This window comes from Corvus hawaiiensis, chromosome 19 (genome assembly GCF_020740725.1).
Source record: "Corvus hawaiiensis isolate bCorHaw1 chromosome 19, bCorHaw1.pri.cur, whole genome shotgun sequence".
In the NCBI taxonomy this organism is placed as follows: Eukaryota; Metazoa; Chordata; class Aves; order Passeriformes; family Corvidae; genus Corvus; species Corvus hawaiiensis.
Window position 1 is genome coordinate 2,755,952 of NC_063231.1, and position 27,324 is coordinate 2,783,275.

The 27,324-nt window shown below is 50.2% G+C and overlaps 1 protein-coding gene across 3 annotated transcripts; it reads left to right on the top strand.

Moving 5' to 3' along the window:
- The first annotated feature begins 278 nt into the window (after positions 1 to 278).
- RGS9 (regulator of G protein signaling 9) lies at positions 279 to 27,227 on the top strand. 3 transcript variants are annotated; one of them, XM_048323443.1, is made up of 17 exons: positions 281 to 416; positions 5,949 to 6,045; positions 8,605 to 8,655; positions 8,800 to 8,906; positions 9,377 to 9,428; positions 10,452 to 10,510; positions 10,903 to 10,979; positions 12,398 to 12,479; positions 12,817 to 12,879; positions 18,616 to 18,645; positions 19,260 to 19,321; positions 21,468 to 21,581; positions 22,465 to 22,580; positions 23,155 to 23,242; positions 23,749 to 23,887; positions 24,514 to 24,599; positions 25,916 to 27,227. In XM_048323443.1, the coding sequence occupies exons 1-17, from the start codon at positions 354 to 356 to the stop codon at positions 26,085 to 26,087; spliced, it is 1,458 nt and encodes a 485-aa protein (XP_048179400.1). In that variant the 5' UTR covers positions 281 to 353; the 3' UTR covers positions 26,088 to 27,227. The 3 variants fall into 3 exon arrangements, with proteins under 3 accessions (XP_048179402.1, XP_048179400.1, XP_048179401.1); XM_048323445.1 differs by lacking the exon at positions 25,916 to 27,227 and having other exon boundaries at positions 279 to 416; positions 24,511 to 24,590; XM_048323444.1 differs by lacking the exons at positions 281 to 416; positions 5,949 to 6,045 and adding an exon at positions 8,379 to 8,520.
- Positions 27,228 to 27,324: the final 97 nt, after the last annotated feature.

A 27,324-nucleotide genomic window follows, 5' to 3' on the forward strand; every position in this document is an offset into this window, starting at 1 on the left:
CGGCCTTCATCGGCTTCTGCCTCTCCTCCAAACCCAGGCCCAAGACCCTGGCCCTAGCCCTCCTATTCCATTCTAGTCTAGTCCAGGCCAGTCCATCCAGCTCCAGTCCATCCAACTCCAGTCCACGCCATTCCAGCCCCTCCGCACGCTCCCTCGAGGGCCCCCAGGCGGCGGCCCAGCGCCTTCATGCAAATAAGCGCGGGGCGGCGGGTGCTGATTGGCTGCGGCGCGCAGCGGTGGCGCCGCCCCCGGCGGGTGTCAGTGTCCGCAGCCAGGTGCGCACGGCCGGGGTTGCTTTGCTGCCGCACTCCGCTGTTACCGCGCCCCGCTCCGCACCGCTCCGCACCGCCGCCATGACCGTCACACGGCTCGACCAGGGCCAGCGCTACCGCCCGCGGATGGCCTTCCTGAAAAAGGTGAGGGCTCAGCAGCGCCGGGGACGGCCACACCATTATGGGCACACCAGCGCCGCGTCCGGGCCGGGCAATGCGATGCTCAGGGCAGCGCTGGTAGTGTTTAGGGTGATATGTGTACATAGCATCCTGCTCGGCCACGGCTCCCCGGGACATCTCTGGGCGTGTGGCGTCCGAGGGGTGACAGCCCCTCCCCGGGAGTTTGGGGCCCTGACCTGTTGCAGAGCGCTGTGGATCCCAGCTGGCTCCGGGGGGCAGCGTGTGCTGAAGTGGTGGAGAAAATAGAACTGTAATGTTGTTTATGTTTTGTAGCTTAGCCTCAGCTGAATGGTTCTCCTGACACGTTTTCTCCATCTCCCATTATTTTTCTTCAAAGTCCCTCAAAGCTGCGTCCTTTCCCAGGGAAAAACCCATCATCTGCAGTTCCAGGCCACTCAGCGTAGCTCTGGCCCAGTTGGTCCAGTATGTGTTTTCCCAGTGCTTTCAGCTGATGTCCACATTCAGAGGGTGTATTACAGCCAACTGTCTGCTCTCTGCCTCCTTCCAGTTTTTCAGAAATGAGCATATTTGTGACAGAGTGAAGCAGTAGAAGGAGTGGGATGACGTATGCCCACACTTTTGTGTGTAATGTGTAATTTTGTACAGCACTTGGTGGGCTTTTTCTGTTGCATTCATTCAAAGCATAGCCAGTTGTAGTGTAGCTGGTATCTGCGGATTTTAAAAAGCAGAGTGTTAAGCTAGCTTTTCTTCCACCCACCTCTCCTGAGTGTGGCTTATCCTGTTGAATGGAATTAACTGAATTTGCAGTGACAAGTACAGCCAGCGAGTTGCTGTTCAAATTGTAGTTAGCTTTCCTCAACGCCCACAACCTAAGGATGATTCCAGGGGTAAACAGAGGGGAATTTGAGGATATTCAATGCTAAGATATGAGCCTGGCAGTATGTGCACTGTACTTACTACACCAGAGGAAGTAAAGAGGGTATTTTCTTTGGTGCTGTGTCTTGCAGGGTAAATTTGGCTGGGGAGCCCTGCCAAGGGAAATCTCTGGGCCAAATTCTGTACTGAGTAATACTCGGTGGAGTTGCTTGCGGGGGTGCAGAGGAGAAGCTTTGAGAAAACAAACGCCAGCAGCTGTGCTTCAGCTGCTCCGTGGGAGTGCAGCAGTCTCTGCAAAGTGCTCCGAGTTCCTCAGGTGGGAAGATCAGTCAAAACACAGCGAATCGCTGTTACAGAGTGTGCACCACTCACACTGTGAGCAGCCAGGGGGGCTGAGCACTTCCAGTGCTTTGCAAGTCCAAGACCTGTTAGTAGTAGGAAGGGAAGGAAGCTCCCGGTGGTCAGCGAAAGCCTTTGGCTCTCGTCTCTGCTTTCATTCCTGCTCTGTTTTTTCCAGACCTCGGAGAAGCCGTCTTTGGAGCCTTGGCTGTTCCATGGCAGCATGGTCTGTGTGCAGACAGCCACGTCCTCAGAGCTGCCTGGAAACACCAAGCATCTTTACTGGTTCCCCATGGCAGGAGCTGAGGATGCTCAGCATGCACCCTGCAAGCACCTTACAGGCTTAGACCCATGAGGAGCTAAAATCCTAGAAAGAAGCTTTGTTAATTGCTTAAGCCTGTGCTCACGCTTTGCCACCAGCTGACACACGCTATGCCTGAGCTGCTCCAGCTGCAGGGAGGGATTCCTGCCATGCTCTCAGCCTGGGAACCCCGTGTGCCTTTGCAGCTGCCGTGCACCTCCCTGTGCTGCCTCTCCAGCATGAAGCTGGTGACCACAGCAGCAATCCTGCCCTGGGACACGGGGAGAGGACGGGGGGTTGCTGTAGGGGTGCCGGGCAGTGCCCTATTCTTGCTGTGAGGCTGCTCTGAATGACTCGGGCTGGATGTGGAGCTTGGTCTTTGTGGCTGAACTATGAGGGGATCAGAGACCCCCAAGGCCCTGTAACACCTGCTCATCATGCTAGCACTTAGGTTGTTTTATTCTGTTTTTCCTCCCCTTCTAAACCATCTTGGCTGGAAGAAGAATGACCCAAAAGTCTGTTGGGATAGCGAGCAAGCCTCTGAAATGCATTTTGGCTGGATGCACTTGGCTGGATGCTGCGAGAGCTTGAATGATCTCGAGCTCTTGGTGCTTGTGCCTGCTCCAGCAGCCACATCTGGGTCTGCTGGGCATCAGCTGGCAGAGCTGGGCTGTGCTCTCCGGAGCTGCTGGGCTGGGTATTTTTCCTTGCTGTGCTACGCGAGCTGCACCATGACTCACACCCTGTGGGTAGGGCTGATGGATGCCTTCTTCTTCTGCCTCCTCCTCACTCTGGTCCCTGGTGGCTTCTCCCAAGCTGTGCAGCAACCAGGGAGGGACCATCCCAGGGTCTGCAGCATGGCTGGGGGCTTTTCCAGCCTGGCTTTGCTTCTCCAGGTTTAGACTTTCCAGCAGCTGCTGGCCCTCATCTTCCTGGGCATTTCCCAAGGTGTGTGAGCACCCGAATTGTGTTTTTGCTGGAATCCAGCAGACTCCTGCTCTCTGTTTAAATGAGGTCCTGAATATGGCTGAAGTTGAGCCTTAGGCCAAGCTCAGCCTCATCCCATCCTCCCTCTCCCTGTTCCAGGCTGGGAGATGCCAGTGCTGCATCTTTCTTTGGAAAAAATCCCCTCCAGACTGGGAAGAGCCAGCTACAGCCCTGCTCTCCCCACTCACAGATTTACTTCCTTTAGCTGAGGGATCACAGTGGGAACATGCCACTTCCCCTCAGCTTTAATTAAGAAAAAGCAGGAAGTTTTAGGTGGTTAATTAACAATGGATTTTTTTCATTTCTTCTTTTTTCTGATCATCCATCAATGTGCAAAGCAAGATTGGTAGTTGTAGACCTAGAAAACAATTGAGTGAGCCTTCAGAGGCTTGAGTTGGGAGAAGGACTGTACTGTTACCTTGGAAATCAGAGCAGGTAGGGCTGATCCTTGCAAACAGCAGCAGGCAGTGAGGGGGGCTAGAACCAGGCAAATACTCACGATGGAGAAAGCAGCGGATGTTTAATTATAGCACCAGGAGTGTACACTCAGCTGGGAACTGGAAATTCCTGCTGGGAAAATTGATCTTTCTTATGTCTGAGGGAAAGGTGCCTCTGTCTGGGTTGATGCTGGGAAGGGCTGATCTCCTCACCTTGGCAGTGTTTTGCTGTTGCATTTCTGAGTCTCAGTACCTGGAGCTTGTGATGGTTTTTCTTACTTTATGGGAGTTAGAATTCTGCTTTGCACTCAGTGAACTCTGACTTTGTGCAATCAGATGGGGACAGACGGTTTTCCTGTTGTCTCCTGAATGGCTTTCAGGGTGAGTTCACCTCCAGGCAGAGATTCCAGCTGATATGAAGGGAAATCTCCATGGGGTTCGTGCCTTGTGGTGTCTCTGTGCGTGAGGTGAGCTCACCCCAGAGCCTGGCTCCTTTGGCAGTCTTGATATTTACCTCTGTGTGCATCTCCACCCATCAACCAGTGTCAGGAAGTGGCTTCTGGCTCTGCAAAATTCAAACCAGACATCTCTTTCCTGGCTGAAAGCATGACAAAATGTACTAGGGCCCTTAGCAAAGCAAAGAAGTGTTCCTGCTGTGTCCGAAGCAGCCCTCCTGGCCTCCCTCTTGCAGGCTGGTGCTGATAGCAACTCCTGATCCTTGTAATCCAGTGTTGCCTTGGGAGAAGAGACAGAGAAAGGCTGAGTTTTGATCAGCAAGGTGGATGGTTTGCAGCCAGAGCAGCAGGCACCCTCCAAGAGCAGCTCCTTGCTTTTTAATATATTTGTCATTTCTCCGGTGACAAGAGGGAGTGTGGCAGAGCATGAACATGACAAGAGTTGAAGAGTTGCTGGTTAAAGGAAGGGACCATGCTGTGCCGGGGGGCTGGGGGAGCTTCTGAGCCAGTTCCCTGCTCTCAGCTTGTTGAAGATCTGTCTCTTGAGCCCACCTGGAGAGCACAGCCCCGTGCTGGAGCAGGATATGCTGTGCTGCCTGCCTGGAACAAGTCTTCTGGCTGAGCCTGGTGGGATCTGCCAGGTGGTCACTGGAACATGGGCGATGAGCAGGGCTGTGTTTGCCCCCAGTATCTCTGTTCTCTGTGAAGGGACTGTGCAGTTACAGAGAGTGACTTCCCAAGATAGCTGGGTTTGCTTGGAATCACAGTTTCCTAAATGAGTGCCCTGCCTGCTGGACCATCTTGCCTCAGCTCATCTCACACAGCCTTGAACTTTCTGAGGCTGAAATTGCGGGTTCACTTAAAAGATATAAAAAATGTCATCGTATTCCATCACTTTGGGGCTGGTTTAGCCCCTTCAAAATATTTTATAAGTACTTATACAAATATTTATGTTATATTTTACCAGGCTTCTCCATTTTAGCATTAATTTGTCACTGCCTTTAAAAGCAGTAGAAAATCCAGTTTTACTGACAAGCCCAGAGTGTATCCTGTCACTACAGCTTAAATCCTCACAGCACTTGGCAAGACTTGGGACCAAAGTCACTGTGGTGCCTGTGAAGACAATACCCTTCATTATGCGTGGTGTCATCAAGTCACACTCTGTTAAATCCTCTATTCTCAGTTAAAAAGCTGCAGCCTCACCCTAAACAAGTGTGTGGAGAGACCGAATTGGTCCTGTTCGACCAGTTTTGATTTATCACTGGAAGCAGAAGACAAAAAGAAGAGCGTCTTCCCCAAAGCTCTCATGGCACTCAGATAACCAAAAACGAGGAGAGGAGGAGTGTGCCCCAACTCCATCCATCTGAGCACAGATCCCAAGTGAAAGCAGACGCTTTTTGCTTTTGGAATGGTGCTGGTAGGAAGCCAAAAAAAGAGGAGGAAAATACCTTTGCAAGTCTTCATATTTTTAAAAAAATAAAGATAAATGGGAACTAGAAATAAAAGAACTCTGTCCCTGAGAGTGAGACTCATCCTTTGTTAAAAATGAGTCACCAGGATCCCTGAGGAATCCCAGGCTGGAGATGCTGCTGGATAGAAGGATGTCTCTGCCCCATCCTTGGAGGGGCTGAGCTTTGCTGGCCGTGGGCTGAGACCCTGGGTGGGCGAGTGCAGCTGTACACAGCAGTGGTCAGAGAGCCCCTCACACACCTCCTTGTGCCCCTCCTAACAGAAGCACAGATTTTATTCCCTCCCCATTTTTCTTTCTAAGTGCCCCAGCAAACAGCCTACTGAGCCAGAGAAGAACCTTTATGGGTAGCAGAGATTTTATTTATTCATTTTCCCTTAGCTCAGCTCTCATGGAGGGGTTCCATCCTGTCCCTCCTGTGCTAGCCCTGGCTCTGTGTATGTGTGTGTTCAGTGGCAGTGACCCTGCAAGTCAGTGTGAGCTGCCATGGGCTGGAGGTGGCACCTCTGGTGCCAAGGGGAGGTTCAGAGAGGGCTGCAGCCACTGCATCCATTCCTGTGGCACACCAGTGCCCACCCCTCTGGAATGTTGCCTGGAGCTGCGGTGGTCCTGGGGCTCCCTCCTGCCCACTCCTGACGTCCATCCTGTCCCATCCCATCCCCTGCTTTGCAGATTGAAACACTCATGATGGAGATGCAGAACCCAGACACGGGAGTCAAGACACAGACGCAGACGGTGATGATCACCAACATCCCCCACGCTGTGACAGGTAAGAGCTTCCCTGAGGGAAAGACTGGGCCAAGTTCAGCAGAGAAAAGCTTCGTGTGGACCCCAGGGCTGCCAGTGCCTGGCTGCATGCTGGAGCTCTATTCCCAATAAATATCTGCTGTACATCATTTGAAATGTCCCTGCTCCCTTTATCTCATTCTCACTCGTGTCTCATTTCATTCCTACTCTTTGAATCAGACACAAAGGTTGATCCTCAGGCACTTTCAGCTGTCTCATGGGGGTTAACTCAAGTGACCTTGCCTTGTCTTAGTACAGAGGTGAGGACATGCTGCAGCCTCCAGACCTCTCATACTCCCAGGGAGGCTGGATCACAAATAAAGATAAATATTAAAATCCAATTAAAACAAGCAGCCTGGAGGCAGACTGAAAGATGGTACTTCAGAAATGAGCAATGAACAATTAGTCTCCCTTTTAACGTTTACTGCTAGTAATAATTCCTCTTGAGTAGGCAGGAAAAGAACAAAATATTCAACCCACTTCTCTGCCTGTAAATGACAGCTTCTCCTCCTTCAAGGAGGCTGAAGGAGCAGCAGACGGGAGCTGTGCTGTGTCATGTACAGTGTTACAGGCAGCTCTTATCACAGCCTCCTTGTGCCTGTTACTCCTTTCACCAGGCACTATCAGTACCTCTGCTTCCCTGTTCTCCAAGCCTCCACAAAAGCTCTTGTGAGGAATCCTCTGCTATAAATATTCACACATACTCCACACACAAGTTTCCTCCTCCTGCTTCGCTCTTTCTTCAGCACTTTGAAATTCTGAACAAAAACTCCCGCTGAAACCAATGAGTTTGCTCCAGGCAAGTCAAGAGACTTTCCCCACTGTGTTTGCAAAGCCTCGTAGGCCCAGTGTGTTGTTTGCCCCGATTTTTTTAAAAAATGAAGCTTTAGAGGCACTGAAGTCACTTGCCCATGGGAAGAGCCAGTCAGTGAAAGGGTCAGGAGAACGTGGACGCATCTGAAGCCTGTTCTCAGCATCACCCTCCGTACACTGCAGTGCAAACCACATCCTGGCTTACACAGCTATTATGCAGCTGAGCTGTGTGGACGCTTTGCCTGTACAAAGGAGCTGGTCTTGCCTCCCAGAGTGGACAGGGAATAGTTAAGGCAGCACAAAGAGGAGATTCCCTGTGCTGAAGATGACGCCCCACGCAGATGAAGTGCAGGGGAACGAGAACTTCTCTTGATGTCTGCCCAATGTAAAATCCCACTTCCTAAAAGTCCATGGGTGTCTGAGGTGTTGGCACTCACCCTCATTGCATGCTGTCTGCTTTACTCTGGTTCCTTAACTAGAATTGCTGCAAGTTCCCTCTTGCACAAGTCATAAATTCTAGTCCACCTCTGAGAGGCAAGTGACTTCCACTCCCCCTGCGTGCTGGTCATCCCTCTCTAAATTGATATTTTTAGTGCTGCATGGATACTGATTGGCTTCTGGGTGTTGCAAAAGAGACTGATTCATGTTTGATGAGGGTGTGGTGAAGGTATTGGAGAACGGGACACAGATGCTTTGGAGAGAGCCTGGCTCTGCCTGTGCAGGAAGCTAACTAGTTAAATTCAGTGAAAGTCAGTAAAATGGCTCACAAATAAACCTTAATGTTAAAAGTGCACCTTTGGGGGAAAGTGCTGACAGAGGGAGCTGTCTAGAAATGAGTGATGAGATAATCCTTTAATTTCATCTATTTCAGGAAGCAGGCAGTAGGATAAGAGCTCTGAGCCCCTATTAGAAAGTTAAGTCATCACTGCAATGTCAAGAAAGGTCAACACCTCACTCCGCAGTCCTAGGGGAGGTTTGGAGGGAAAGGCCAGTAATTGTTCAGGGAACAAGTGCATTTTTGCCCTCTTTAAATGGAAGGAGGTTCATGAAATTTGCCCCCCAGAATGTAAAACTAAAACTGCTGGAGGTTTATGCTGCCTATGGGTACAACTGCTCACAGTCCAACAAAAGAACTGGGAGAGATAAAATGTGTGTGCATGCAGAAATCTTGTTTCCCTTTGATAAATCCTGTAACCACTGCAGCTTGGATCTGAGATTTGGACATCCCTTCTGTCCATTAAAGGACTCTCAGAGGACCAGTCACTGGTCTTCTACAAAACGGAGACAGGACTGTGCTCTGTGAATCTGGAGGTTCTTTGCAGTGAATCCTTCAAGGCAAGGTGGAGCAAAACGTCCCTTCCCTGGGTGTGAAAGGTGTTGCATTCCTTAAGCCCTTTCTAAGCCACTGCTGAGGGTTTAGGTGTTGCTCAGGCCATGTGAGCTGGTGCACACTCTCTCTGTGCCATCCCAAGGTCATTGCCTGCCTCAGGCTCCCTCTCCCAGGTCTGGATGCCTTGGGGGATGCCAGCATGGCCAGTGGGAGCCCAGCAGTGCATTTTATCTGTGCCTCCTTGCCTGGGGCATTTGGAAGTACATTTGCAAAGAAGGGGGCTGATCCTTGGTGGGATCCTGAGCACAGTGAGGGGTGAGGACTGGAGAGGTCTTGTTTCCACCCATGAATGTAGGCACATTCCTGATTGCAATACCTGACCTTTTCTTTGCTTTGCAGGTAATGATATAATGCAGTGGATTCTTCAGCGCTTGCAGATCACTGCAGAAGGTGGGTGAAAATGTAAGAATTGAGGCTTTGTCAGCTTTCTGGGATCTCCAGAGGCAAAACCTTTTAGTTGAATTCTCCCTTGCATCACTTTTAATTTCAGTGAAGTGTTTCTGTGTAGCCAACATCTGCATTCTCCATTTTCAGAGGCATTCCACCTGGGAGACCTGTTTGTCAAATATGGGTATATCTACCCTCTTCAGGAGCCAAAGAACCTCACCCTTAAGGCAGATGGCAGCCTCTACAGGTTTCAAGTGAGTTGCAGCTCCTCTAAGCTGTTGTGAGGGAGTTCAGCACTAGTTTTTATTAAAAACAGGCAGCTGGGGCAGTTCCCAGGAGCTGTGTAGCTGTGTGGGAGGAAGGAGAAGACTCAGGCAAGTCTGCACAGAGAGGACTCAGATTGCAATTTACAGGGAAACTGTGATAGTTACTTCAATGAAATTGGTGTACCTGTTCAACTTAAAAATAGCTGTGCTTTCTTCCAAAGGAGTGTTCTCTTCCAGGTCTTAAAGCAGCAAATGGAGTTGCTGGTTGGAAATAGAACGATGTGGGGGCACTGAATAATGAATATACAAAAAGTACAGTAATAACGGGATGTTGTCGAGGTTTGTGGTTGGACTGTTTCCACTCTGTGGGAAATCAGGATACCTTCACTGGTACTTGGAATGAGGAGTTCATGAGTTCAGGGCCTTCGTGCACTAACAAGAGGCTCCTTTCCTTGCAGACCCCCTATTTCTGGCCAGTGCAGAGCTGGGCTGCTGATGACACAGACTATGGTGAGTGGTGGCCCTGCACGCGTCCAAGGGTGTGGATTTGTCACACAGTCCTGCACCACGCCTGCTCCTCATGTTCTTGTGCTGTGTCTCCACTTGCAAGGACCAGCCCTGGCATTTTTTTTTCATGCTATTTTGTGAATAATTCTCAGTAATGGTGAACTGAGGGTGTGACCATCTTGTGGTGGCCTTGATGAGGGAAAGTGCTTAAGCTCTTATGTTCCACCAAGATCCATTACACAGGAACACATCTGAATTACTTTGTTGGGGAGGGAAGACTTTAAACAGAAGATTAGATTTCCCTGAGTAGTTAAGTGTGTTCCTGGATCTGAGCCCAAGGCTGTCTTCCTGGAGATTTGGATCAAGCCCTGCATTCAGAGATGGTTCTTTCTTTATAGAAAGCACAGTGACTTCCAATATCTCCTGATGGCTTTTTCCATGTAAATCTCTTGTTGGCTTTCTGATGCTTTTTGTTGTAGAGCTGGACATGAAACTTGGGCTGATCAGCTGGCTTTGCTCCTGTGGGCTGTGCAGTTCACAGACTGATTTGTCCATGCCCAGGTTGTCCTCTGTGGCTTTTATCTGCGTTGTGCTGTAGATCTTCTGAGGAAATAGAAAAGCCCATTTTAGATTGGAATGATTTTATTAGAGCTTGAGCAAAAAACACTGGCCTGTGCTCAGAAAACTTGGAGGTCAAACTCTGAGGAGCCTCAACGCCTCTGAAAGGTTTGGTCCGGTGTCCCTTGAGCCGTGAAAGCCTGGCTGAGTTCCCGAGGGAAGGGTGGCTGCTGGCAGAAGCCACACACTGCTTGTTCTGCCTGGCTGCTCCCAGCCTGGGCATCAGTGACACACCAAAAGCACCAAGTTCTTTTTTCTTCACTGAGCTGTTGTGAGCTTGGAGCTCATGCCTGGGAAGACATTGTAGCAGACAAAGGCTCCTGTGTTTGTCATGTGGGTAAATTTATAATTATTCTTGGACTTGTTGTCTAAGTATAACTGACTGCTAATTTGCTTCTACCTCCACAGCAATTTATCTAGCAAAGAAGAACATTAAAAGGAAAGGGATTTTGGAAGAATATGAAAAGGTGAGGACACACTGCACTTGTTCCATTACAAGACCCTCATTTTCTACAACTTTAGCCCTTTGTTGCTAATGAGTGGAGCACAGCAAAAAATCACCTCTTCAATTGCAAGGTGTTACTCCAGCAGTATCAAAAGCCAACATCCTGCAAGTGAAAAAACGACCAGTACAGAAAACTACTGGGAAGTCAATTATAATTTTAGCAGGGGTAATTGCTCTCCTTGCAATGGTATTTTTGAACTGTTGCAATTCTTGTAATTACGTTCAGAACAATCCAGATTTCTTGGCTCAGTCGCCAGCCTGGCCTCATTGAACTATGGAGAGTCAAGAAAACCCCAGCATGGGAGTGCCCTGGTCAGAATTTTCACACTAACTGCTTTTTTATTTTTATTCCAGGAACATTACAACATGCTCAATCAAAAAATAAACTACAAGTGGGATTTTGTTATTATGCAGGCCAAGGAGCAGTATAAGTGAGTTGACTTGCATTCCCTTGTTTGCATCACTGGGAGGGTGTGAGAAGCAGAGCTTGGCTGTCTTAGTACACAGTTAAATCACACATTAGAAACAACTGCAGCTCTAAAATGGCTTGGAGGGGAGGTTTAGATTTTACACTTGATGTGGTTCTGTGAAGAAGCTGGGTTCTGATGCTGCAAGCCCTCATTAGAGACAACTTCATTCAGCTCAGTGTTCTCCATTAGTATTTGTGGATCAGGCACTGGACTTAGGGCCTGTTGTTGGTCTGGGTCAGGAGTTACTTGCACATCTCTCAGCTGAATGGAGTGGTCTGAGTCAAGAAGCAGTAAATGTTCCTAGCAGGGACCTCTGGAGCAAACTGTGAAGTGCATACTTAGGTACCCAGCTAAAATGACTTGATTTTAGGAGCTGAAGCCTTCAAATTCCCAGGGAAGTTGGTGAACATGAGATGAGAATACTCCTTTATAGATCTTTCCTACTTCTGTGGACTCCTGTTACCTTCTTTTACCTCCTGGCATGGGAGGCAGTGCCTCTGCTGCTCAGCAGCCTCTCTGTCTTCCCTGGGATGGCAGCCAAGTCCTCAGAATACAGCTCATCAGATAACTGTCTCATTAAACACGAGACTGTTGTTCTTGTAAATTGAGGTCAGACTTGGGCTAAGAGATGCCAAATGCAGTTTCAAAGTTAGATACCAAGCCTGTGTCTGAACCAGTAGATTAAATTTGTCTGAGGCCGTTTGATGGTGCTGCTGGGGCAGACTGGTGCAGAGCATCCACCCTGCTAACCACAGCAGCGAGGCCACATGCAAACAGCCTGTTGGGAATGCTCCCTTCCCCGTGCTAAGTCCCAAATTGTGCTCAGGACTTTTCTGGGAAAGAATTAGTTGGTCCAAGCCCAAACCATGCTAGTGCCTCTTCTGTTTAATTGTGGAGGTGATTTGGGTTTTAGTGCCTGGGAACACTCCTTGGAACCATTTCCAAGTATTTTCTCTGAGAAATGGCCCTGCTTTACTGTGAGACAGGGATGAGACATGTCCAGGATGTATCTCTGGGTGGCAGTCCTTGGATTCTGCCCGGGGACATAGGAGAGGGATAAACGTGAAGCAGCAGGACTGAGGGCAAGTCAGCAGAAAGCTACCAGAGGGCTGTGTGCCTTATCAAAAGAGGATGTGTCTGCTCCCAGCTCAGCTCAGGAAGATGATGATTTCTCAAAAGCCAGAGTCACGTGTGGCCATGTGAAGATGATCTGCAGCCCAGAATTAGCCTGGGCAGGATGTGGTCAGGAGGCAGCATCAGAGCACTGTGCAGTCAGGCCGGGACCCACAGGGCACGGGAGGCTGGAGTGTGCCCTGCTTCTCATCCCACTGATTTTAGGAGGGCAAAATTCATGAATTCCCCTGTTCTTGGCTTTGCAGGGCAGGGAAGGAGCGGAAGAAGGAGGACAGGTACACCCTGGACTGCCAAGAGAGAGCCTACTGGCTTGTGAACAGAACTCCCGTGAGTAGAGGGTGACAGGGTGACTTCAGTGGCTTCGTGGCACCCTCCCTGCAGCCACCTGGGACAAGTTCCCATGTGGAAAGGGCATGCCTCTGGGCTGTGTGCCAGGGAAGGGTCAGCCCAGGCCTGCCCTGAGTCCTCACCACCCTTCCTTGGTTGCTCTCAAAGGTCCAAGGGAGGGAGGTCCACCTGTGCTCAAAGCGGGGTATTCCCAAGTCTGGGAGTCAGAGCTTCTGGGAGTCAGCTGGGAGCTGCCAGCAGTGGGAGTGCATCTGTGTGATCCACAGACTTTAAACCAAATGAGTTACAAAGCTTTGATGTTTCCTGTTCACCACAGCCGGGCATGGTGGACGTCCTCGAGTATGGATTAGACCGTGTCACAGATCCCAATGAAAACAAGGTAAACCAGGTGAGATAGGGTTGGTTTTTTTCCACACCTACTGAGTTTGTTTGGGAGGACCCAGACAACATCCCTGGGACTGCAATTTTTTGGGCAGTGCAGGCTGAGTGTGTCAGCTCTGCTCTAACAGCTGAACAGGCCAGAGGTTGAAGCTCTCTCACCAGGGAGGTGAGGCCCTCAAAATAGGCTCTGGCAGCTTCTTCTGGCTTGGAAATACTTTGTCAGCTTTCTTGCCACACCAGTTAGTGTGAGTGCTTGGCTGCAGGACATGTTTTCTTTGCTGGTGAAACTGACTTAAGGAATCCTCTATCTCCAGGTGCTCGTTGCTGCCTTTTTGTTAGTGTTGAAAGAACTGTGTGGGGTTGAGGGGTGTAAAGGGTCAGTGGAAAGATGCAGCTTTAAAATAACATGACAGAATACCTCCCAAGGGGTAATTAATGTGTGGTAAGAAGATGAAGGAGTTGGTGTGGTGGGTAGGAGACACAAAATGTTGCCAAAAAAATGCGTATTGTAGACCATAAAGAAACAGAATCAGTGAACTAAGACCATGAGGGCTGTAACTGGGTAAACTGGTTCAGGGTCTACAATCACAGAGATCCAGTCAGTGCATGAGGAGCTGGAGCTGCTGTTCCCTTTCTCCATCATCTCTCTGAGATGATCCTGTCTTTGTGCACTTAACAGTGTTCATTTGGAAGCAAAGTCAAATCATCTCTCAGCAATTAAATGCAAATGTTACTGCCATCACACTCACAGTATTCCCACAACTTCGAGTTTTTTAACAGCCTTTAAACATCTCAGCAGCCAGAGCAGGATAATTGCTTTGGCCAGCTGTACTCTGTTGCTATAGAGACTGAAAAGGAGCAAAGTGTAGGGTTGGGGTGTATTTTATTTTTTTCTTGCTGTAAGTAGCAGCTGCTGAAAGCCCTTTTTTTTTTTCCTTTTTAAGAGTAAAGAAGTAGTAGAAAGGGAGAGGGATAGAAAGAGGAGTAAGCCAACTTCACGCCCACAGTTTTACAGCTGACATGGAGGAGATTTTAGGTTTGCAAATGGTCTGAAAAGCTGTATCCATCTGCCAGCTGCCTGGTAGCACAGGGGAAGGGAGCTGGAGGAAGGTTCTCTGCCCAGTTCCACCCTGGCCATAAGAGACACGGTCAGTCCCCCCCCACCAGGGGAGGCTCCAAAGGACACCAGCTTTGGGGTGACTTCCGTGCCCTTCTCCTTTGAGCTGGTCTCTGAGCTGTGCCTCCTCTCTGGAGGCTGAGCTGGAGAGGGGAGGTTCTCCTTGCTCCTCCTTTTGCTTTTGAAGGAGTGTTTGGGAATACATGAGACAGCCAAAGCCCACATGGAGCTGCCTTTGGACGAGCAGCTTTGTTTGTGTCCTCTGCAGGCTGCTCTCACAAACACCTGTGGCTCAGCAGCCTTTGGTGAGCGGAAAGGATGGGCCAGACTGATTTGTGTCCCTGTTCCTGCTCAATCCACCTTCACTTTGTTGGTCAATGGAGTTTTTTATCTTGGCAGTTGAGAAAGGAAATAAAGTAATTAATTTCTGATTTCTTTGAAGCTGACATTAGCAGGAACATCTCCTCTTGCTCAGACCCTTTGGTGGGCTGCTCTCTTTCTCCCAGATAGAGTCCTCCGGGGATAAACAGATGCTCAAACTCCTTTGAAGGGGACTTTTATTACTGACCCATGGGCATCCCTCGTGGTTATAAAGAGTTAGGGGTTGTGGATGGGCAGGGGGAGCCAGGCAGAAGCAGCCACCCATTAAACAGCTAATTAAGGGATGCTTTAGCCTTTTGTTACCCGGGTCTCGGGCTCTCATCAAGCCTCACTGCTTGAGAATCACCACTGAGTGCCTGCAGGTACCTGCACAGCCTCTGCCTCCTGGAACCAGAGTCTTTCTGAAAGGTGCTTTAGCTCCCCCAAAAATCACTGTGCTGGATTCAGGGGCTGCTGAATGAAATGCCCTGATTTGTTGTCCGTAGCAAATTAGCCACTGATCAACGAGTCATTGCTGGCCTTTAATTTCATGAGTCCCTGTCAGTTTGCCTGATAAAGTTCTGCTGCATCATCACAAGTTTGGAAAGCACAGGGTCGGGGGCAGATAAACAAGACAGGGGAAAATGGCCATTTGAGCAAAACTGGGGGCATGGACTGTGGCAGATTTGGTTTCCAGCTGCTGGGCTGGATGCACCAGCACAGTGGAGATAAGGGTTGAGATGATCTAATCCCAGAGTCAGGATTTGTCTCTGCAGGCTCTCAGCTGGCTGAGTGTGGGAAAAGGCTGGGTCTGCACCGAGCAGGGGTGCTGGGGTGTGCAAAGGCAGCTGGGTGTGTGCTGGGGTGCACTTTGCAGGGTTGGAGAGGTGGATCTTCCTTGCCCGGAGCTCTGGAGGGAGGCTGAGCTGGCTCTGCCCCATGCTCAGTGGCCAGTTCCCTGCACAGGATTCCTGGGATCAGCCTCACAGCCTGCTGAGCTCTGCATGGAGCACTCAGGGCAGAGTGAGGGATCTGCAGTGTCCTGGTCCCAGACAAGCTCTGCACAACCTTGCAGCTCCATCCAGCTCCATCCAGGCATCCATCCAAAGCTGTTTCCAGATGTTTATGAGCTCTGTAAACAGGGAACAGTGGCCAGGCAGGCAAAAACACCATGACCATCATCTCCCCAGTGTGGTCAGGAAGTCTCACACTGAGCAGAGGAGCAAACAGGTAGCTGGGAATTAGCAGATGCCCCAGCTCTTGCAGGAGCTGGTGGCCTCAGCCACGTGGATCAGCTCCAAACACAGGCTCTGGAGCAGGTCCTGGCTGGCTCCCAGCTGGGCTCTGCAGCCCCTGTGCCCGGGGAGCTCACAGCCTGTGGCAGTGGGGTGTGACCAGGCCAGGCAGGGTGTCCCAGTGCCACGAGATGTCTCGGGGCTGTCAGAGGATGTGGAACAGCTCTTGGCACTCGCCTGAGACAGACTGAGGCCTTTCACTAATTGCCATCTTGATTTGAAGTCCGCAGGGCTGGGGAGCTGATCCGCAGTAATTGCGATAAGTCACTCGTTAAGGGCATTGCAAAATTAATCTCATTATGAGAAATGACTCTTTTGTTCCAAATGTGATTTCCTTCCAGACGAGGCAGAGTGGGTGGGTGGTGCAGGGCACTCTGGCACTGCTGCAGTCAGCAGTGGGGGTAAGGGTGGGTGGCATGGTGGGCACAGCTGGCAGTGGTCAGTGGGACATGGAGAGTGCTCGGGGCCACTTGTAGCAGCAGTGAACTGGGAACCGGTTGTAGGAGCACTGTGGGAGAAAGGGAAATGAAATTATGAGCAGCTCTGGGGTGAAATAGCTGAGATTCCTCCCAGTTACTGCTGATTGGGGAACTGGAAGGGGTTGAGCACAGCCAGCACCTGCAGCCTCCCAGGGTGTTCAGCAGTGGGCTCCCCTTGGATTTGGCTGCAGTTCAGTGTGTGCCACTGCTCAGAGATGCTCAGCCCCTTTTCTGGGGGAGCCTTGGTAAATCCCCTCCCCACCTGGAGCACCCCAGCAAAACCCCCTTGATTTTCCAGCACCAGCCACCCACCACACTGACCCCCACACAGACTGTGGCAGGAGGGGATCCTTGGTGTGGGGTGTACTTAAAAAAATAAAATCTTCCCTTGTTTGTGGATTTTTCTTCACCCACATACAATTTTTTCTGTTGTGATGGCATTTTAATTGATACCCTTCTGTCTCTATATAACATTTAACTCACTGTGTTCTTTTTCTCTTTCCCACAGCTGTTTGTCTCGTGTGTGTGGTGTGCTGCCATCCTCTCAGACCCCTCTAGAAGATAAAACCACTTTCTTGCCACATGAGCTGCCTTCAAGCCACTGTGCCAGCACCCACTTCTCCTTCCCCACTGCACCAGGCCTGTCTGAGGCCCCACTTGACAAAAAAGTGGAAGAAAACAGGGTTTTTTAAAAACCATCTAATGATTTTAATGTGTTGAAATCAACGCTCTAGCCACACTCGAGTTCCATCAAATGGAACCCTTCAGCTGGCACTTGTAAATCTGATCAGGCCTGGTTTATATCTCAGATTCCCCAAGGAGACAGTGAGCTCCTGTTGTGCAGGAGGCAGCTGGCCTGGAGCAGAAACACAGGTCTCTAAACAGGACACTTTGGGACAGTAAATACAATAAATTTCTCTGTGCAAGCAGGTGATTTCTTTTTCCCTTCCATTTCTGCAGTCTGCCTGAAACAATGACACTGCAGAAGTGAGGGGAAGGAATGGTGTCTGCTTGGAAGGTGGCCTGGAATCAGGAGTGCACCTGAGAGCAGAAAAGGGTGAAAAGCTGTTCCCCAGTTCCTCCATCATTTATGAGAGTGTCCCAGGAGCTCGTGAATCAGCAGGGGAGGTTGTACAGCCCTGTGAGCAATGATCCTGCTGTCCTAGAGCTTTTCCTCTCCCTTGATGTGTCAGTCCTTTCCCCCTCTCACTCAGAGGGCCAGCACAGCATCACTGCTGCTTTTTGTTGCCCTGTTTGTCCCTGCTGAGTTGTCTGTGCCCACTCAGAGCTGGTCGTGGTATTTGCAGCAGGAACACCTTCCTCCCCTCACAATATCACTGTGATGGGTTTTTTTGGTGCCCTGCTGGCCAGGCTGTGTCTGGGTCAGGGTCAGGGCTGGCTCTGGGGTGGTGCTGCAGGGATTGGGCTCATCTGCTGCGTGTCTGGCTCCTGCTGCTGAAATGGTGAGTGGGCCTCTCAAAACCAAGTGTCAGCAAAATGTGCTTGCTTTCCTGCCATGTAGGGAAGAGTTTCTCCCTCCTGAGCAGGACTGGTGACGATGGTTAAAGTGCAGAAGAAGATCAGTGACCCCACAATGGTCTCCTCACAAAGCAACCCTGGGAGAGCATCTTGCCTTTCCCAAAATAGGGGCAGCTCTGGGTTCAGGGTCTCTGGGGAGGTGAGGGGAGAGCAGAGCTGCCTGTGGCATTCAGTACCAGATGCTTCATCCCTCATCCCTCACAAACTGCACTTCACCAAGGCACTCTGCAGACCCCTGCCTGCCACAGGGTTCATTTGATAGAATAATTTTGGGATGCAGGTCTTGACTGAAACAGGAGCTGAGGAACTGAAACCCTGCCTGAGCCTTTAAAAGCTTGCTGGGAGCATCCCCGACTTAGCCTGTCTTTCCTTCTCCCTTCTCCAGTTTATTCCACACAAAGTAACTGTGCTTCAAAGGAAGCTGTGTGAATAAACACCCTGCAGTTAATTTCTTGCCTTCAATTGCCTGCTCATTTGTGGATGACATGTAACATAGTCTGAGTTATTCAAATCACAACGTAAACACCCTTTGCACAGCAGACACTGCTTCTGAGGCTTTTAATTGTGGTGTTTATATTTTGCAATGTGTTGGTTCCTGTCTCCTTTAGCTAATATTGAATGATCTAATCTGTGTCTCGTAAATGAATCTATTTTAGCTCCATTAGAATAACCCCTTAATTGAAGGCATACAGGCAGCCTGTGATGGGAGAAGCAATGCTAAACAGTAAATACAGCTAATGGAACAATTTACCGTGTGGGGATGCTCTTAGCTTTGATGATACCCTGATTAGCCCAGCTGCTGTGTTTGATTTTAATTGTAATCAGAATTAATTGGAGAGCACTGCACAACGGCAGCCCTGCAACGGTGTTTCCATGTCTCAAAGAAAAAAAGCAAGTGTAAGCACCCGTCCCAATTTAATGATTCTTTTTTTTTTATTTTACAGAAAAATACTATGGAATTTTTTAGGAGAGAGGTAAGTAGGGCTGCCCTCACTTCTGGGTGTTCATCCTGTATGAGTTGCCTACACCAGTGTGGCTCAAAGCCCTCTGTGCAGAGGGCTCTGAAAAGCAGAGTCCCTGCCCCATGGAGCTTTTATCAATGTAATTTCAGGACATTCCCTCCCACTGCAGGCAGCCAGCAGCTCTCCCAGTGACAGGAAGGCTCAGGCAAGGACAGACACCAGGGCTGAAATCCAATAGATCAGAATTAGTGGTGGGGAAATCACAGTGGCGCCAGTGCAGAGACAGCCAAGAATCAATGATAATTACATGCTAAATCATCCAGAGCATTTGTAGGTGCTGAGGATGGTAGCTATTATTCAATTTCTATATAACATGGGGAGTGCTTTTTAATTACTCGCACATTGCAAAGTGCACTTCTGATGTTTGCAGTAAGCTCAGTGAAAACAGACATTTCACTGAGACAGTTCAGGGGTTCTCTGGTTCCTTGGACATCCAGTAATTAGGGAAGAAGCAGTCCCTGCTGTAGTTAGCCTCACTACCTGGGAGAGAACCTGTTTGAGCTCCAGCTAGGGCTAATCTTCAAATCTCTGTGCTCCTAACCATGGCTGTGTCTGATCCCCCTCAGATCATGTACTATCAGCAGGCCATCCTGAAGACCAGAGTGAAATCTTCTGTCTCTCTTGGAGGGTAAGTCCTGATTTCCTTCTGTCCACACATTAATTAGTCTTCAGTGCTTATCTCCTAATGAGCTGATGAAGCCGTCTGCTCTGGCAGCTGGTGACTCAGCCAAGGAATCCATGTGGTGGCCCAGTGCTGTCTGGGCTGTGTTGTCTGGGCCAGGAGGCACGGGGCTGAGGAGGGATCAGAGTCCCAGGCAGGATGAAGAGGCTCCCTGGGAGCTTTCCTGCAGAGCAGCACCAGCCTCTGGGTTGAGATTCCCTCTGAAATCAGGAGATGCTGACACTGCTCTGGGCCAGGCTGTGATGCCTGGACACAGCCCTGCAGCCTGGAGAGGATCCAGCAGTGTGTCTGTCCTTCAAGATGAGCAGCCAGCAGGACAGACTGACCCCCCCCTCACTGGTCCCCACCTTGGGCTGGATTCACCCCCGTGAGTGTCCCTGCCCCATGGTGATGCTCACTGTCTGGTTTTTCTGTATTACAAAGGGGAACAGCCTCTCCATGAACATCCAAGCAATTAATTAGCAGTTCCCCTTCCCAGTGGGAGTGTTTCCTGATCAGATCCTTGATGAAGCATCCAGCCCTGGCATTAGGCATTGGTGTGTTTGCCAGAGGCATTTCTGCCTGGAACCTGCTGTGCTGACCAGGCACCTTGAGGTGCAACCCAGAGCACCTGCCTGGTTTACACTGTCGTTGCCACCAGAGATTCCTGTCACATCTGAGATAAACAAGGTGCTCAGGCCAGTTCCTTAGAGAAGACAGTCTTAATGAATGAGATGGGTGGAAGAGAGAGTCTTCTGAGAGCCACAACTTGCAGGGCACCAGCAGCTCTGCTCGTTTTGTCTGTCACTGACTCCCAGGTCACTTAAAACTCTGCTGCCTCTGTTCTCCAAACTGTGAGCTGGAGCTGGGGACACCTGGCTACTTCCCAGGAATTTTGTGGTGTTTAACTGTTTGGCAGTGGGGCTTTTCACTCATTAGTTCTGGTGGGATAATGCCTATCGCCTAGATCAAAAACCCTCAGGAACTTGGGAACTCCGTGTCAGCTGCACAGTCAGGTCCAAATCAAATTATTAATGAGGATATGAGCAGCGGCTGGGCAGCGTGCATGCTTCAGAGCATTGCAGTGATTTAGGAGAAGCTGCAAAGCACTTCCAGAGCACACAGCAGTGCTACCTGAGCTGACAGGTTTGGATTTGCTTGATCAGAATATATGGACTGGAGTGCCTGATGCAGATGCTGGATGCCTTGGCATTCCCAGTGGGAAGGTAGGATGGAGCAGCTGTGTGCCAGCCCTGTGCTTTGCTCTGTGCAGGAGCATTGTATAACTGCAGGGTCTGTGCCAAGGTGCCTGTTAGCAACGGGCCCCTGGACACTGCACCCCCAGCTCTGAGCACATGAAAGCACTTTGGCCTGGAAGGAATTTTAAATGCAGAAACCAGAGGATTTTTTTTCAAGAATGAAAAAGGGAGGCGGGAGCTAAAATTCCAGGACATTAGTGAAATCAGTTGTAATTAGAAGTCTGGCCAAGTTAGAAGGTAGGAGAAGTGTTTGTCTGGTTCCTGCTGGGAGAGAGACAGTTCTGCTTTGTGCCAAGCCCTCAGAGCCACTCGCAGAGGAATGAGCCCTGTGGTAAGTGATGGAGGAAAGGAGAAGCTGGGATGAACCCTCAGTAATCCCTCACTCTCACAGAGCTCCCTGAGTTCTCCCGTGGCCTATGGGAAGGCTGCAGAGAACCCACCTGAGTGAACACAACCCTTGTGTTCCTTTCCCTGGCCCTTTCCCCCCAGTATGATGCAGGATCAGGCCCTGGCCAGCTGGGTGCAGAAGGAGACAGGAACTGTCCAGGGGCTTAGTCCCACTTCTTGAAATGAAAAGGCAAAAGGAGGTGATGGAAGAGAGTCTTGCATCTCCTTGTATTTGAACTGACAAATTCACTGCTTTGAAAGACAAGCAGGAGACTTCTGTTTGGGAAATGGAAAAGATTAACTGAGCTAATGAATCAATTTTCCTAGGAAGGCAGAGGCCACGTTCCAGATCCTTGTGCTGAGAGTCCTGCACCTCTGAGGACATCTGTAGTCTGTTACTTGGCTATAATGGGGCTGGCTGTAATTCTGGCTTCCAAATGAATATTTTGATTTTGGATTTGTTGCAGGGTTGTGAAGTACTCTGAGCAGTTCCTCTCCAACGATCCCATCCTGTCTGGATGTCTCCCCAGCAACCCCTGGATATCAGATGACCCTGAGTTCTGGGATCTCAATGCAAAGCTGTATGTATTTGTGTTGTTTTGCCAGCCTGTGGTTTACAGTGACCTTTATACTGATAGAAATCAGGAAAGGGAACCACTGATTTTCATTGTGGTATCTGATCTCTGATCTCTGATCATGAGCAGAGAAGTGTTCCCTTTCCAACTCACCTTGAAACTTTGGGAATACTCCATGCTGAACTCCCAGCACTGTCTCCTTCAAGTGGAGCCTTCCTTAACATTACAGAAATTCCTGAGCTGATGATGGGAGTGCACTCAGCCCCTGCTGAGTGGGTCTGATCCTCCCATTGGATGAGTGAAGCCCACTAGCACAGGAATGGAATAGGACCAGTTCAGGGTTCAGCTGCTCCCCTGGGTCTTTGCTCACCCTTCAGGCTGGTTCCTTAGGAGAGGCTTTGGGTTGGAGGCACACACTCTGAGGCCTCCCTTGGTTTTCCCTTTGGATAGGATTTGCTAATTACACTGTGGCATCTTGGGGCTTGGAGCATCCAACATCTTAGTGGTTCTGAGAGCAGCAATCCTGTTACAGACTGATTGTATCCCATTAGACATCCCCAGGGGATGCCTGCACTGAATGCCTTTATGAGAAGCAAAGCTCTGGGCAGCAACCAGAGCCTCCTCCAGGATGAGACCGAGTCAAACCTCAGGGCAAGGCTGGCCTGTCGCTGTGAGAGCTGCATAAATCCCAGTTAAATCCTCATCCCGCTGTGGCCTGAGTTGTTTAATCACAACTTACTTAGTGGGTTGACTTCAGGAGCTCATTACACCACTCTGGAAAACAAGAGAATGCTGAGAAGTCCCTTGGCACTGCAGCAAAGGGCATTTTGGTTTTAATTAATCTGCTAATTAGAGAAACCGGCGTTGCTGTTTGTTTTGACTCGCGCAGGGTGGAAGTGCCCACCAGGATGCGCGTGGAGCGATGGGCCTTCAACTTCAGCGAGCTGATCCGGGACCCCAAAGGCCGCCAGAACTTCCAACTCTTCCTGAAGAAGGAGTTCAGCGGTGGGTGTGCAGTGTCCGTGGGCTGAGGTGACAGTGGCACAAGGTGCAGGCTGCTGGAGCTGTGCAGCCAGGGCAGGCGGTACCATCTAGTGGCACGGGACACGCGGTACAGCCCGGATTGGCAGGGAGGGTTTAGATTGCATTTTAGGAAGGAATTCTCTCCTGGGAGGGTGGGAAGGCCCTGGCACAGGGTGCCCAGAGAAGCTGTGGCTACCCCTGGATCCCTGGAAGTGTCCAAGGCCAGGTTGGACGGGGCTTGGAGCACCCTGGGATAGTGGAAGGTCCCTGCCCATGGCAGGGGTGGGATGAGATGGGCTTTAAGGTCCCTTCCACCCCAAAGCATTCCACAATTCTATGACTGCTCCCAGAGAAGGTGGAACTGGCTGAGCTTACAAGTTCTTCGAGATGTCAGCAGGCGGAGAACAGGGGAAAGCTGTTTTCTGCTTTCAGTCACTCAAGAATTGGAGAGACTGGTGTGGAGCCAACAAACTGTGCCAAACAAATCCAGGAGTTAATAAATGGGATTGTGTTTTCCTCAGTCCCACCCTCTGCTGATTATGTCCTTGTAATGCAGGAGAGAATCTGGGTTTCTGGGAAGCCTGTGAGGATCTCAAGTACGGAGACCAATCCAAGGTCAAAGAAAAAGCAGAAGAAATCTACAAGTGAGTGTGAAAATCTTCCACTCTTAAACTCTTTGTGCATGAGTCCCATCACCTTCCACAGGTTTTCATTCTCCAAATGATTTATTCCTGAGACTTTTCCATGTAGGCTATTACCGAATGTGGCTGTCTTTTGTCCCCACGTAGGAAAGGAGCTTTTGGAGATGGAAGTAGAAATGGAGTTTTTTAATATATTTACTTTCCCTCTCTATTCTCTGTTACGCTTCAGTCTTAGGATGTAATTTAAATATCGGTGTGGAATAGCAAAGTTCTTGAGGCTGCCACAAGCAAAGTAGGGAGAGGCTTTTTGCTTCCAGTGAGCTAAAATTTGGCTTATATTATGTGCAAGGGGAAGTGAGTGCACATCTCTGATGAAGAGGATATGGATTGCCCAAGATCAGGACAGCAAATTGCAGCAGGGAGCTGAAGGGACTTTTCCTTTCATGCATAGACAGGAATGTGTGAATTCTTCAGTTGCTAATGGCACTGCTGATTCCTCCTCCTGGCAGGCTCTTCCTGGCTCCAGGAGCAAGGCGCTGGATTAACATCGATGGCAAAACAATGGGCATCACAGTCAAGGGCCTGGAGCACCCTCATCGTTATGTTCTAGATGCTGCTCAGACCCACATTTACATGCTGATGAAAAAGGTTCGTTATTTGTTGTCGGAGCCTGAGGGGGATTCCAGCCCTCTGGGCCTTTCCTTTGTGTGCTATCAGCTGTCCCTTTCAAGGGGCCTTTGTTGGAAAATCCCTCAAATTTGCTGAGTTAAGCAAGTGCTGCTTCAGGCATTTGTATTTTGCTGCTGCTTCTTCCCTCTAAGGCAGCCTGTCCCCAGGGTGGTGAGAGTCAGGTGGCTGCTGCAAGTCCTGCTTTTCAATTCCAGCTTGGGCACCAGCTCATGCACTGAGAGCAGCAGAACTGGACTGGTTTTCATCCATTGATGAAAAGTTTGGCTGCTGGAATACAAGCTCCTCACCTTGCAGTGACTCTGAGACCCTGCTGGCCCAGGCTGAGCTTCGTTCAGATCTTTTGATCTGGGTCTTACCTGTGAAGCTTTATTGTGAGATGGAAAATCCTGGGAATTTTACAGCAAGATGAAAGGATATTGGTTTAAATAGCTACATTTGCCTGAAAGATGCAAAGTCCCTTGGGCTGCTGGGGGAGATTATCCAGTTCCCAGCCTCCCTGGCTCCTGAGCAGCTGTATTTGGTGGTGATTTTAATAAGGGTGTTTGCAGCCCATAACTACCAGTTTCTCTTTTTTCTGCTAGTAGGACTCCTATGGCCGCTATTTAAAGTCTCCAATATACAAGGAAATGCTGGCCAAAGCTGTTGTGCCACAAGAGGGTGTCAAAAAAAGGCAAGTGAAACTGGCTGTAATTGTGGGGTTTGTTTTTCTTGTTGTAGCAAGGGTAGAAAAAGTCCAAGTTGCAGCAAAATTACTACGATTTAGATGTTCTCTTAATTAAATAAAATTTTGCACTGAGAAGATGCTTCGTTTTGGAACTGATGGTGCTGTTTATTCATGAGCCTTTTGCAAGTGGCTTGTGAACAGTCGGAATGGAGTTGCTGATTGCTCAGCTGCCTTCTCTGTTGGGTCTGTTGAGAAGGGCTGTGATTGTTGAATTAATTAATAGCTCTTCTCCTGGAAGGAGAGCGCTGTGTCCTGGGCATGGGAAAACTCCTGCCCACAAAACACTGTCTGCCAGAGCAGAGACAGACCCAAGGTTTAGGGTAATCCATGGGATCTGCTCAGCTCTGCCTGGACAAAGCTGCTCACCCCCAGTGTGAGGGAAGGTGGCAGGCATGTGGGAACAAGCAGCACCTTGTGAGTGACAGCTGGCACAAGGTGGATGGCCTTGGAAATGGCTTTTTCTCAGCAAGATGAAGGTTATACAGCAAATTCAGGCCATTTGAACTGCAACTGCTCCTAAAGCTGCAGTGTCAGACTGGGTGGTGTTTGTTTCTCTGTTCCTCTTCCACTCATCAACCTAGCAGGCAAGAAAAGAGGAATTGTGGATTTTCACACTGGTTGTTTCATCTAAAGCCTGTTTCAAGTCAGTGGAAAAAGCTCTGCTGCTGGCTGGCCTGGGGTTTGGTCAGGTTTTCTGTGAGCCACACATCACACGGTCACTAGCAGATGCTGGTTAATCCCAGTGATCCTGCCTTTGTGTTTGTCAGTGCTTGTTCTGGATCCCCCCCAAACCTCAGCATCCCATTAACCCAGAGCTGGTGCCTCATCCAGAGGTGGGACCTGTTTCCACTGCTGGGGAAGTGGCTTTGCTGAAGCAGGTAGCGGGTGTTTTTTGGGGGCGTCACAGACACCAGAAACACCCATACTCGTCCCTGTCTTGATCTTCCTGAGGGCACTAGAGAAAATTCCAGGGATGGGAGTTGTTTGGCTTCACACTGAGTGTGAGTTATGTGCAAACACAACAACAGGAGTGATGTGGGTGGGCCCTGGAGTCCCTCAGGAGCAGCACCTTGACACTTTCAGCAGTTCCGTAGCTCATGTGTGACACTGAGTCACCCAGTCCTGCTTTAAAGCATTTTGCACTCCTTTGGCCATCTCTGTGTCCGAGCTTGTTCTCCTGGGTAACTCTCCTTCCCCAGGGGGAGGTTTTGGTGCCCTTCTCCTCACTAACTGCCCTCTCCTTCCCCTGTCTCTCTGCCCAGCACGGGTTTGTTCGGACGCCGCCACCTCCGCTCCAGCCCCAGCCCCATCATCCTGAGGCAGCAGGAGGAAGAGGCCAAAGCCAGAGAAGCCGCCAACACCGTGGATATCACGCAGGTCATGAGCAAGCTGGATCGCAGGAACCAGCTGCAGAAGGAAGCTCCTCCCAAGTAGGCTCTGAGCCCCGCAGGGAAAAGACAAGGCGAGGCTGGTGTTGAGCTTCGTCTCCCCTTCCTGAAGGTGTCAGTGCTGCTTTAGGTTTCCCAGGCCGGCTCTGCCCTCAGCCAGCTTCCCGCGCGTTGCCATGGCTTCTGGAGAGCAGATGTCACTTCCCAGCACGCCAGGCAGGGAGTGCTGGCACAGTGCTGCTGTGCCAGGCTCGGGGTGCAGCACCCGGCCCCCTCCCCGCACACCTGGGAGGGGAGATGCCTTCTGCTCCCCGACATCCCCCGGGAGGCTGCAGAGCCCGGCTGCCTCTCCCTGCATCCCGCTCCTCCGGGAGGAGGTGTCACAAGGCAGGGGAAAGCTTTGCCCCAGAGCTTCGGGTTCAGACAAGCCTTCCTTGGAGCAGAGGGGGCTGACCCCGCGAGCAGCAGGGCGAGGTGACTCAGCTCAGAGTGTCCCTGCTGGCCTCCATCCCCTCGGGGGCTGGGCACCCTCCCAAGGGGTGCATCTGGCAGCCCCTGGGAGGAGCACACCCCCCCACCCTGCACCTCCAGCCAGCACAGCGGGGCCACGGGCACAAGAGCTGCGTGTGGGAACAGTAGCACGAGCACTTCTGAAGGTTACCTGACCTTCTGAATTTGCCCCTGGCAAGCTGGAGATGATCAGCAGGAAGCTCTGCTCCGCTCTCCCCGTGACTCCTGTGCCCTGAGCTGGGTGTGCAGGTGCAGAGCTGCCCCTTGCCAGAGCCCGCACAAGGCCAAGAGAGATTTTATCAAATCCTTCCCACCTCTTGTCTTGTCTTTTTCCTGCTCATCTATTTTCTGTTGTTAAAAACCTAACAGGAGGTAGCTGCAGTTGTCGCTGGCTTGTAGCCCAGAGGCAAGGGAGAACAGGGTAGAGGTGTTAAGAGCTGATTTCAACTTTAAGTAGTATTTTCTTTTTCATTTTCTCTGTCTCTTTTGCTCCGTAGAATGAGGCAAGCTAAAATACTACATTAGTGCTAAAGAGCTCAGGGAGATTCCAGGCCTTGCTGGGAAAGCCCAGCATGCCTGGACCAGGCCAGTGATTACCAGAAGTGTGAAGATTCCTGCAAATCCCAGTAAAAGGAACTGAAGGGGCAGAAAAGCTTCCTTGCTTGTTTAAATTTAAGGGAAGCAGAGGAACTGGGTGGAAGCCCTGAGGTCTGGGAAGCTGCCTCTCTCCAGTTCACATTGTCCGTCCCCTTTTAATACTGGTAAGATTTTAC

Bases quoted from the DNA above. Each gene is read 5' to 3' on its own strand.
- RGS9 (XM_048323443.1), top strand. From the start codon at position 354: ATGACCGTCACACGGCTCGACCAGGGCCAGCGCTACCGCCCGCGGATG. The intron at 8,907-9,376 runs GTGAGTTGCAGC...CTTTCCTTGCAG, and splicing joins GCAGCCTCTACAGGTTTCAA to ACCCCCTATTTCTGGCCAGT. The intron at 12,880-18,615 runs GTAAACCAGGTG...TTTATTTTACAG, and splicing joins CAGATCCCAATGAAAACAAG to AAAAATACTATGGAATTTTT.